The following is a 12502-nucleotide window of genomic DNA, read 5'->3' on the forward strand; positions in this document are numbered from 1 at the left end:
TTATTATTATTATTATTATTATTATTATTATTATTATTATCAATTTTCCTCCTTCCGGCCAAATTGACAGCGAAATGTTACCGGATTTTATATTTTAGGGGCAAAATCATCCTTGCAAGAAAATATCTTCAATATCTAAACAAAAGAAAAATCATATTAAGAGAAAAAGAAAGGTTTATCAATCGTCTACGCTATAAATCCGATAGATCTTTGTCTAGTTTCTGCCCGCCTTCCCCATTATTTTCATCGATCAAACACCCATAGATATGATTTTACAATGATTTTGTTTAGATATTGAAAATGTTTCATTGGAATGACTATTTACTCCTAAAAATATAAAATTCGACAACATTTCACCGTCAATTTTTGCCGAAAAGATAAAAACTAATAAGAATAATAAAGTTAGCACCAAAATTGAAAACTTTTAAAATTGTACACCAAAAGTGATAGAATCTCAAAAATCGTGGATCAAAAGTGAAATTAATTCTCTTTCTCTCTCTAGACTTGTTCTTAACCAGGACCGTCAATTCTTCAAAAGCAATGGTTGATTATGGCTAACAATTGTTAGACTGATGAGTGACATTTCCAACCAATTCGTTGTTGAGAAAAAAAAAAAAAAAAAAAAAAAAAAAAGGAAAAGTTTAAGTATTTAACCATCGTTGTTGTTTTTTTTTTTTGTTTTTATCATCCTTTATTCTTCTCTTCCCCTCCTATTTTTCCTTCTTTCATTTTCTGTCTTCGTTTTTCTTTTTTTTTTTTTTTTTTTTTTTCTTTTTTTTTTTTTTGGGTAATAAGAAAAATAATTTCGATTTGTCATTGATGAAAAAGAAAAGAAATGTAAAAATTATTAATTATCCACTTCATCTTCCACAAGGGATTTTATTCCCTCGCTATTAGATTGGATTACAGAAATTTAGCATGTCTAGGGAATCTTTTGCTCGAAAACTCCAAACTTCAATGTTTTGTTGGAAAATGTCACTTTTTCTCTTAAGTTGTATACTTGTAGTACTTTTTCTCCCAGAATTATTCATCCAAGCACATTAGCCACCTCAATTATTCTAAAAGTGACGGTTCCTCCCACCACCCCCCTCCCCCCCTCTGATATATTAAATTGACATGTCTACCCTTAAAATAAACATTTTTTTCTCCAACAAATTATTGCTTATACGTAGGGATGACCATGCTTCGGTTCGAACTGAACCGGACACTATATCAATCGAATTGAAAGTTTTCGGTTATGATTCAATCAGAACCCAATATTTGGATTTCAGTTTATTAAAGTTATGAATCGAAAAAACATGATCCTGAACCGTAAATCGGTGGTTCCGGATCCAGTTCACGATTTTGAACCGTCTTAATTTTAAACTTTTATTTTTTATTTTAAAATTGTCTAAATTCAACAATAAATGTATTTTATTTTTTTCAGTTCGGAACATGAACCGACCGTTCCAGTTCGCGATTTTAATAAACTCTAAATATCGTGTTTCACTTCTAAATTGTAATTGGAATATTTCGATTTGATTGCTATAATGTCTGTTCAGTTTGAACCAAATCGTGGTCATAATTTGTTGGAGAAAAAAAAAATAAATGAAATATTTATTTAGGGTAAATGTGTCCATTTAAACATTTCAGGAGGGAAAATAATCACTTGAATAATTCAGGGAAAAAAATGTTATAAATATATAATTCAGTGAAAAAAAGTGTTATTTTCTCTTTAAAATTTTCAATCTAATATCAAAATTTGGTGTTTTGTGGCAATTACATCCGATTATAATATCTAACCTTAAAAATCCAGTACTAGTTATTATTCAAATAAGAATTGGTGGCTATAATGATTGAAACCCTTCTAGATTTGAAGAAGGCAAAATGTTCATCGCTTTCTTTTGGATCTAGAAAAGGTAACTATTATATCATTATTTTTTCTAAATTTGAAGAAGGCAATGGTCATTACTTTCATTTAGATTTGCGGCATCACATTTTTAAGATTTGGAGAAAGCAATGGTCATTGCCGCTTCTGGATTTGAAAGTAGTGATGATTGTCACATCTTTTATATCTAAAGAAGGCGATGGTTGTTGCTTTATGATGCGGAATTGAGAGATTCAAACACAAAATTGATGGTTAATTACATATCATAAGGATTTCTATCTACAAAATGGGGGTTTTTTATTACATATTTTTAATGTTCACAATGAAAAATTGAAGATGGGCTTAAAAATGTATCAACTACATAGACAAGAAAAACATGAATGAAATACACAGCTTTAACGGAACATGTGATTGGTAAAGGCAATTGGATCAAAACAGTTTGAATCAGAGTAAGTGGTTTCTCCGATAAGGTTGAAATATGTAGGCTCCTCCTGCTGCTGAGAAGTCTGAACCCCATTTTCCACTGCAACTCTGCTATTCATTATCTGTGTTTTCACCATTGCAAGCTCCGCTTGAAGAGATACCACCTGCACAACAAACAAACCAACATTTATGGCCCTTTAGAATCCATCCATGGATCTTTTCTTTCTCATTGATGCTCATTTCGTCACATTTTAACGTCTTATTTTTTTAATTTATCTCAAAATAGTGTCATCTTTTTCAAAATTGAACATAACTATATCATTTTATTACAATTAGTCATGTCCACGATTCCGTTTCAGTTCTGAACCTACGGTTCCCGGTTTCGAAATCGGCCGAACTAGAATCCGAACCTTCCACTTCCGGTTTCGGAACCGGGGGTTCCGGTTCGAAATGAATTTTTTTTTAAATAAAAAAACTTCTATTTTGTATTTTTAAAATCGTCCAAATTGAACAATTAATTTTTCCAAAATGAAATTTTTTTAAAAAATAATTGTATGAAATATTTAAACTTCAAAGTTGTACTAAAAAATAAAAATAATTGTTATGCTTAAACTTTAAATTGTTATTTAACATTTAATCTTTAATTAAATAATAGTTAAACTTTAACTAAATAATTTTTATTTAAAAATTAATTAAATAATAGTATAAAAAAATTATCGTTTTTCCATTTGGAACGGGAACCAGAACGGACTTTACGGTTTCGGTTCCAGTCTAGTTCCAACCGTATATAGTTTGGTTCGAACTGTCTGATTCGAACCGAACCGTGATCATGCTTATTCTACATTTCTAAATTTACCGTTTTGACTTTTTAAAATTTCTAGACAATTAATAAGGTAAGTACAATTGTACTTTGTACAAATGACACTTACTTTTGAAGGGCAAAATGAGAAAGTTTGTACTCCATAACATTTATTTTGTTGCATTAAAAATCGTGCAAAAAGCAAATACTTATTTTAGTCATTCGACTATAGTAATTTTGTTGATTTAGTCCTAAATGACTTTTTGTGCTTAATTGAGTCTGGACTTCGATGATTTTATCTAATTGAATCCTTTGTTAGGATATATAACTTGGTAATTTTCTCTCGATTAATACCCAATTTAGTTCTTGACTATAATGCATTTACCCAATTTAGTCATCAACTAGAGTGATTTTAACCAATTTAATTATCTACTATACTGGTGTTTCTTGATTTAATCCTTGATTTTAACCACCAACAACAGATGTAGAGGGCTCAATTAGGTAAAACTATCGAACTCCAAAACTCAATTAAGCACAAAAAGTCATTTAAGACTAAATCGAGAAAATTACTATAGTCAAAGGACTAAATTGGGAATTACCACGCTCATATGGTAAAACGAGAAATAAATTGAACCTGTTGCTTCAGTGCGAGAATTGTTGACACGCAACCGTAAACAGGGTTGGAGAGCCTTGCCTGAGCCTCGTAGCATAAGGTAATGGCGGCGCAATGGCGGCGATTAGCAGGGGTGCATAGGAGAATCTTGGTGGCGTTGCTTGTGCCGAACACCTTGTGGACAGCGGCGAAGCGAGTAACCCCCTGATCGGAGTCGAAGTAGGGAGCGAAGATGCAGCTAGGGATACATTTCTTCCTTAGGAATTTGCATGCACCACAAGGGGCTTGAATGGCAACAGCTCCAGCAGTCTCCGAATAGGTATCCATGTTAAGTACACTAGAATTGATTGATGGGAATTGTATAGTATAATGAGTATGGAAATTAATAGAGAAATATTGCATAAGTTAAAGTGTTTATATAAACAAAGAAATATAAACTTCAAGTATAAATAAGATAAAAAATGTATTTAAAAAAAAAAAAAAGGGAGAAGGGCATGTAACTTCCGTGAAGGGATTGGCAAAGTGAGAGACGTATAAGGTTGTTGAAGAAGAAGAGAAAATGTATAGTAATATGTACATATTGCATTATATCAACCCAAACTTTACCAAATGTATATCTTTAACGTACTAAAACGTAATTATGATGATATTTAGATAGGAATATTGAATAGTTTTTTCTTTATTTTGTAAAGTTCACATGAATGATCCTCTAATTACGTCATGATGTGTAAGTGCATCTGAAGCTATCCAATTGGATACACATTAGATATGTTAAAATTTTCTTTTCCTACCGTAAGTTTTTCAACTTTTATGAAGAAAAAAAAAAAGAAAAATAATTGCAATGGTATTGAAACATTTTTGAAAGGAATGCTTTAGGTCATAATATATTGGGTTTTCTTTTAGCACAACTTTCCGCCTTAAAACATGGTTTTTTGGAGGCATTATTAAGAAAGGCAAATCTCCTATAACACCATCTAACAGATCCATATCCGTGACGTGAGGAGGGTCTTTTATAAGTATATTATATTTTTTTTCGTATAAGTAGCTGTTCTTCAACTCCTAATATTACATTTTAATTTAAAATTATTATATTTTTCATCAAAAGTGTCACATTTTTCTCATAAGTAACAATCAATTAATTTATCCCTTATTAGTATTACACTTTTTTCTAATAAGTAATTCTCCAACCTCTAAATATTACATTTTAATTAAAATATTATATTTTCTCTCAAAAGTAGTACACTACTTTCCCTTATAAATATAATTAATTTATCTTTGATTAGTATTACATTTTCTATCATAAGTATAACATTTCCATATAGATCTGACCCGTCTCTGCGGAACAGTCTCACAGGAGAGTCATCCATTAAGAAAACATCTCATCCAGCTAGGGTGCTACTCCTAACAATTAATTATAGGAATAATATATATTCTCATTAAGAATATCTTACACTTAGGTGATGACTCTTATTTTATACTACTAGCATTTTGTATGCGCGATGCGCCAAAATTCATGCCAATATTAAACATTCATAAATATAAATAATTAAAAATTATAAATCAAATTATATATACACAAATAATATATGTATTTATACACACACATATATGATTTTTCATTCATAGAAATTTAATTAACATATAATCAACCTTTAAATTAATTATATAATGATTTTAATAAAATGATAATTAAAGAATAGGAAAAAGATATATATATATATATATATATATATATATATATATATATATATATATATATATATATATATATATATATATATATATATATATATATATAGGTGTATGGTAATAATGATGAGTTATCAATGTTAGAATTAAAAAGTAACGGTGTTATAACGGTGTAAGGATAGTTTTGTCTAACAAGAATGTAGTGGGGACAATTTTGTCTAATAACATTAAAGTGTACAACATTTAAAATAAAATGTATACATTTATTACCATACAAAAAGAGGGACATAAATCAAGGATATAACCTTGATTTAGACTTATTATGTTTTTAGATATTTCACCCCATTCTTAACATATTTTTATACACACTTAAAGGTTTTTATTTGAATTTTTGAACTAAAAGATGCGCTTTATGCTCAATTGTGCCCAAATGCACTCTTGAGAGAGGAAAATGCAAAAGGAAGCAAAAGTTTATCAGCAAAAATGCATGAAAAAAAAAAAAAAAAAAAAAAAAAGCACATGGCAACAAACCCAGAAAAGTTGCGCAAAGGAGCAAAGCCAAAAATCGTGGATGGAGGCAAACCCATGCACAGATGGTTAAACGCTTGTGCGCCGCCCATGCATTATGAACCAGCAAAGGCCTCCTTTCGCACGAGCACTCTATGCATGTGCCCTGCTAGTGTACTCGCACGGGCAATGGCACGAGTGGTCCGAACTGATGATTCGAAGAGTAAAAGATATCAATACCGAATGGTGGAAGGGTCTACCTTTCGAAGTGTTGCAAGACAGAATGGTAAAGTCAAAACCATTCGTAACTGAAAGGTCGCAAATTAAAGGTCAAGAATAGGAATGACCTACCTTTCGAGGAGTAAAATGACGAGTGGTAAAGTCAATCATTCGTATCCGAGAGGATCTAAAGTTTGAGACGTTAACCTAGTAAACCACTCAAAAGGGCTGCTCTAGACATTCTCTGAGCTGTACAATCCGAAACCTTAAAAAGATGAGTGAATGTGTCCAAGGCAAAGAGAGTCCTAGAAACACATCCCAATGCAGATATTTCCTTTAAATGCCCTAACATTTTGTGCATAACAAAAAGCAATGTTCAGTGCAAATTAAGTCTTTAACGACTGAAATATCTGACATGCTCACCCACCCTCCGAATTACTCGCTGGTCTCTACACGCTGGTCCTTAGCCGTTTGAAAATAGTTTTTCCCTCCAACAGAACTATTTTTCAACGTGCCTATAAATACCCTCTTCCTTTACTGAAGAAGGTGTGTGCGGGCCATTTTCATTTTATCAAGTGTTAAAAAGCTTTCAAGCGTTCGTTACTAGCGACCAGTATTCAAGTGAAAGAGAGACAAAGCGAAAAAGATCATATCCAGATTATAGAGACTTGAGCTGCTCAACTGCAAAGATCCAGATTTTCAAGTCAAGTTCTGTAGTTGGAGAAGAAGAAATATCTTTTCTTCAACCTTGTAATCTCTACTCGGTAGTAGCAGAAATGGGTGGAGTAAACTCGGATCAAGAGTTGGAAAACCTGGTTGTGGAGTTCACGAATAGCTTGGTGTTCAAACCTTGAACGTCTGGGGATTTTGGACTGGAGATAGTGCAAACCTCCTTAGGGTTTAAGGAGAAGAATGGAGTAGGCTCATTACAGTCGAACCACTATACAAATCTCTTTCACTCTCCTTATTTATTTTTTTTATTTAGGAAATATGATAGACATATATTAATCAAAATCAAGAGTCAGTACATGCGAAATAAAAGGAAAAGGGACCGAGATATAGTCTATATAATCTGACTTAGATAAGGCATCCCTAGCAAGAACGTGGGCGACCCTATTCGCAGACCGTTTAACAAAAATGAAGCTAAGGTTAACAATCTCTCTAGCTAGTACTATGATATCATTGATGAAAATATCAAAAGATGACACAAGATGATTGTGCTGGATATCGTTGATAACTTGGATGCATTCTGATTCAATCTGGACGTTATCAATTCGCAAGAGCTTGATCCATTTTAAAGCCTCTCGAACACTAAGAGATTCTGCCTCCCCAGGTTCAAAAAATCCCATCCAAGGTATTACTTGCCTAGCAGCCACAAAATCTCCTTTAGAATCTCTAATAACAAAGCCCAATCCCATTCTCTTACTGTTACAATCCAAAACAGCATCAACATTTAATTTCAACCAACCCGAAGCCAGTTTCAACCAGGAATCAGCTTGCATAGTTGGACTCTTAGGTGGTTCTTGACCATAATTCGTTGAATACCACTCCTAAAGGTAGATACACGCCTGGTCAGAAACCTTAACAGGAGTGGTGGATCTGTTGTTCCATACTTTATCATTTCACGCTTCCCAGATTCTTCAGCAAACCATAATGAGATTGCAGAGAGCTCCATCCTCAAGGTCTTAAAACAGTACTCAGTCCATTCCTGGAATGAAGTGAAATTGGTATAGTTAATATCTCCAAGATTTTCCCAACAGGATCTTGCAAAGTTACAACGCACAAATAAGTAGAAATTGGACTCATCCTCGAGATTGCATAGTTGACAAATAGTAGGAATCTGAACTTGTTTTGTTCTCAACATGCAGCAGGTGGGTAGAGCATTTGAATTTAATTTCCAAAAAAACAATTTCACCTTGGGTGGCAGTCTAAGGTTCCATATCTTGGTCTAAGATGGAACAACAACATCCTGGTAGTTCTGCTAGAGCATGTTATAACAACTACGTACTGTGAACAGTCCTTTTGCATCTCCCCTCCATATGATTCTATCTTCCACTTTCCTCTCAGCCACTAGAATTTTTAGGATTTAATTTGTTGAACATCTTCTTCAATAAACAAGTCGTTGAGGGTCTCAATTTCCCAATCAGTCTTCTGAACATTCATAAGTGAATCCATAGTGATGTCTCTAAGCTGATCAATAACTGGAGTTTGAATAAAAGGAACGGAGTTATTAGGAATCCAAGGATCACCACAAACTTTAATTAAAGACCCATCACCCACCCTCCATCTACTACCATCCTTAATAACCCTTTGAGTTTCAAAAATGCTACGCCAAATAAACGAGGGGTTTCCTCCTAAGGAAGCATCAAGGAAAGAACCTCTAGGATAATATCTAGCTTTATAGAGCCTAGAAGCCAAGGAGTTAGGGAGCTGAATCAGTCTCCAAGCTTGTTTTGCTAACATGGAGATATTGAAATCCCGGAAATTCCTAAACCCCATACCTCCCCATTTCTTGGGTACACACAGGGCCTCCTAGTTCTTCCACCTTATACCCTTTCTCCCTTCACCCTCACAACCTCACCAATATCCATTCATAACCCTTTCAATCTCTCTACAAATCTCAAGGGGTAACAGAAATACACTCATGGCATAGGTCGACAAAGCTTGGAGGACATTTTTTTATAAGAATTTCTCTACCAGCTATTAATTCTACCAACCACCCTCTCCTTGATATAGCCCAAGACCTCTCATTTGTTTCTTCCAATAATGGAGGGCAACCCAAGGTAAGAACCATTAAGGGTGCCTTTAGGAATTCTAAGGAGATCACACAAAAGATTCCTCTTATCAGCCTCTACATTTCTACTGAAATTAGTTGTAGATTTAGAGTGATTAACAAGTTGTCCCGAGGCTGCCACAAAATCATTGATGATATTTTGAATGATAGAACACTCTGAAGTGGTAGCCCTGCAGAATATGTAACAATCATATACAAAAAACAAGTTAGTAAGCTTTGGAGGGGGGGAGGGGGGCTAGCAACTTGTGGACACCATGTAACTGTCCATATCTTTTGTACTTCTAAATCATAGCATCTAGGATCTCAAGAATGAGGATGAATAGATAGGGAGATATGGGATCCCCTTGACAAATACCTCTACTAGGAATCATATAACCAATTTCCTGCCCCTCAAGAAGGATTTTATAATTGACAGTTGAAACAAACTCCCAAATTAAATTCACAAATTGGGACTCAAACCCCATTCTAAGGAGAATAGCTTTAAGGAAGCTCCAATCTACACGATCATAGACCTTACTGAGATCAAGTTTGATACCAACAAAACCCACTTTCCAATGTCTTTTCCTTTTCAAATAGTGGTTGATTTCATAGGCCAGCATAACATTATCTGTAATTAGTCTTCCAGGGACAAATGGAGATTGGGAATCAACAACCAAAAGACCAATAATGGGCTTGACTCTATTAGCAAGAATTTTGGACAAGAGTTTATATAAGACATTGCATAGGGATATAGGCCTAAGATCAGTAAGCTACTCAGGATTTGATTTCTTTGGAATAAGGGAAATATGAGTGGAATTGATCCCTAGAGGAAATTTTCCTGATTGGAGGCAATCAGAACAAAAATTGACAATTTCAGGCCTAATTATATCCCATAAAAGTTGGAAGAAGCCAGGGCTAAGTCCATCTGGACCCGGTGACTTATCAGGTTTCATATCAAAGAGAGTCCGTTTAACCTCCTCCATAGACACCCTTCTACTTAGCATAGAATTCTGACTATCTAATATCCTCGGGTTAATACAATCAAGGATGCTTTCAAAATCCCCTTCCCTACTAGAAAACAATGCATTGAAATAAACAGTGATAAGGTTGTCTAGATCAGTACCTCTAGTGACCCACTGGTCATTACTATATTTGAGGCGAGCAATGGTGTTATTTTGCTTGCGTCTGCGAACTGAATTATGAAAATAGTTAGAGTTGGTATCACCTTCCTTGAGCCAAAATTGTTTTGCCATCTGCTTCCAATAAGCATTCTGTTGGTTGAGAACTCTTAGGTACTCCCCTTGCATCGCTTTGAATAATGCAATCCCACGAACATCCCGGTGATGCTTTGTTCTTTCCATCGAATTCCTCCAATAGGATAGTCTCCTCTGAAACTCCCTGGCATAATTTCCCCCCCAATTCCATATAGACTTCCCACAACACTCAACACGATCTAGAAGGAGCTGACCTTGAGAGTTTGACCAGCATTGCATCATGACCTCCCTACAGAGAGATTCCCTAAGCCAGAGGTTCTCAAATCGGAACCAAGTTTATGCCCAATTGAAATTGATGGCTGAATTTGGAAGTGGAGGGGGAGGTGGTCAGTCCTAGGTGTTACAATAGACGATGTCATAGCTCGATTGAAAAGTTCACGCCATTCATCTGAAACAAGAATACGATCCAATTTAGCTTCAACTCAATGCGGGGAACCTTTCACTCGTTCCCAGGTGAATTGGTGACCACCAAAACTAAAGTCCTTCAATCCACTAGACTCAATAGCCTCACGGAAATCGGCAATCAATCTGGTTCGTTGGGGATTTCCACCTCATTTTTCTTCAGCATCAAGTATATCATTAAAATCACCCATAACCATCCAGAGGAGGGGGTTTAGGGTAGACAAACGCTTCAGGAGAGCCCACGATTCATGCCATCGGTGTCGTTCTAGAACCCAATAAAAGCTAGTGAACCTTCATCTTGCATCGCCTGAGTATAATTAGATTTCTGCATTGATATGATTGTCCGAATAAGATTTGATATCCACATCTGTGCCTTCTTCCATAACATAGCCAAACCACCTCTATGACCCACATTGCTAACCACAAAAAGACCCGTAAAACTAAGCTTAGTCCTAATGGGTTGAAGTTTATTAGGCCCAGCAAAACTTTCAATTAAAAACAGGACATTGGGTTTCTTATTGTGGACAAGGTCCACTAATACTTGAATTGTCGCTGGTTCCCAAGCCCACGATAATTTCAAGAGAGGAGATTCATTTTTATGGATGGGCCTGGCTCAAAGGACCCGCTATATGCAAGTTTTTTGGGCTGGAATTAGGGGTAGACAAGTTGACGATTTGTTGGGCTGTCATTGAAATTGGGCTTTGGAGTTCAGTCCTTCTCCTCTTTTGGTCTAGGATAACAAGATCATCCTTAGGTTGGTGAATGTGATTCTGGGCCACGTCAGAAGACAAAGACGCCTCCCTCTCCACATGTATTTTTGTGCACCCAGAGTGTACGCAGCTCCTACTGCCAGCCTCCGTACACTACATGATCCGTTGTTCAGACTGTGGTACTGCAATTGGTACGCCACTACCCTCTGCCCTGACAGTGTCCTTCCTTTGGCCGCTGCTTTGTCCTGATTCAATTTTACAGGGGTTCTCGAAAAATAGCCATTTGTTTGCTGTTGCTGGTGACGCTCGCTGACCCGCCGCACGCAGCCATATTCCATATCGTTTCTCGTTATCAAGTTTCACACCTTCAAAGAGCTTGTAGCAGAACTTTTTAATGTGGCCAAGGATTCCAGTAATGAAACAGAAATGTGGGAGTCTTTCATATATAAAGGAAATCCATGACCAGTCGCCATCTTTTCGCTTAATTCTCATCTACGCCATAAGGGGCTTTGTGATATCTATCGAAACTCTTATGCGTAGGAATGATTTCCAGAGGCCTTCAAAATTGTTCTTATCAGACTGGATAAACTTACCCACATGATTCCCTATTGCCATTACAACTTTCTCAGAGAAGAAACCCATCGGGAGATCATGCACTTGTACCTAGAAATCAGGCCTGTCGAGTTGCATCTCATGTGGACGGACATCAGGTTGAAGCTTCGCTAGTACCAAGAGACACTGCTCAAACGCCCAAGGGCCATCATCCTGAATGTTGTTCATATCCACCTCATGGAAAAGTTGAAATAGAAACAAGTTTGGAGCAAGCTCTGTTACCACCAAACCTTTGCCCGTAAGCCAGATCGTCGCCACAGTCTCTTTCATGATGTTGAAAATTATGATCTTGTCTGTGAGGAGTCTTCCCACGAGTGCATAGCGGAAATCTCCCTCATCTTCAGTGTTGACATCCTCAACAATGATCAAGTCAGAGTCGTTGATACAAAGACCTGCGTACTCATGAGCAATGTCCTAGGGGTGGGGGTTGATTGCAATGGGGGATTTGGTTTGGTGGGCGGAAGGGGTTGAGTGTTGACGGCTTCGTTTTGGTGAGTTTCCATTGGGGGAACAAGGATGAGACGACGGTGGAAGAAAAAACAACAGCAGAAACAAAAGAGACCTTGTTACATAAACAAAAAGGAAAAGCTAGCCATACATGGAAAGTGGACTCT

General features: G+C 35.9%; 1 protein-coding gene across 1 annotated transcript; it reads right to left on the minus strand.

The window, feature by feature from the left end:
- Positions 1–2191: 2191 nt before the first annotated feature.
- LOC109163822 (LOB domain-containing protein 20-like) lies at positions 2192–4029 on the minus strand. Its single transcript, XM_019312532.1, has 2 exons — positions 3724–4029; positions 2192–2454 (listed from the first exon to the last, which is right to left on the minus strand). Exons 1-2 carry the CDS (start codon positions 4027–4029, stop codon positions 2263–2265), a joined length of 498 nt encoding a protein of 165 aa, XP_019168077.1. The 3' UTR covers positions 2192–2262.
- Between the last annotated feature and the right edge of the window lie 8473 nt (positions 4030–12502).

This window comes from Ipomoea nil, unplaced genomic scaffold, assembly GCF_001879475.1.
Source record: "Ipomoea nil cultivar Tokyo-kokei standard unplaced genomic scaffold, Asagao_1.1 scaffold3043, whole genome shotgun sequence".
Taxonomy (NCBI): Eukaryota; Viridiplantae; Streptophyta; class Magnoliopsida; order Solanales; family Convolvulaceae; genus Ipomoea; species Ipomoea nil.

Bases quoted from the DNA above. Each gene is read 5' to 3' on its own strand.
- LOC109163822 (XM_019312532.1), bottom strand. From the start codon at position 4,029: ATGGATACCTATTCGGAGACTGCTGGAGCTGTTGCCATTCAAGCCCCT. The intron at 2,455-3,723 runs GTTCAATTTATT...TTTGTTGTGCAG, and splicing joins TTCTCGCACTGAAGCAACAG to GTGGTATCTCTTCAAGCGGA.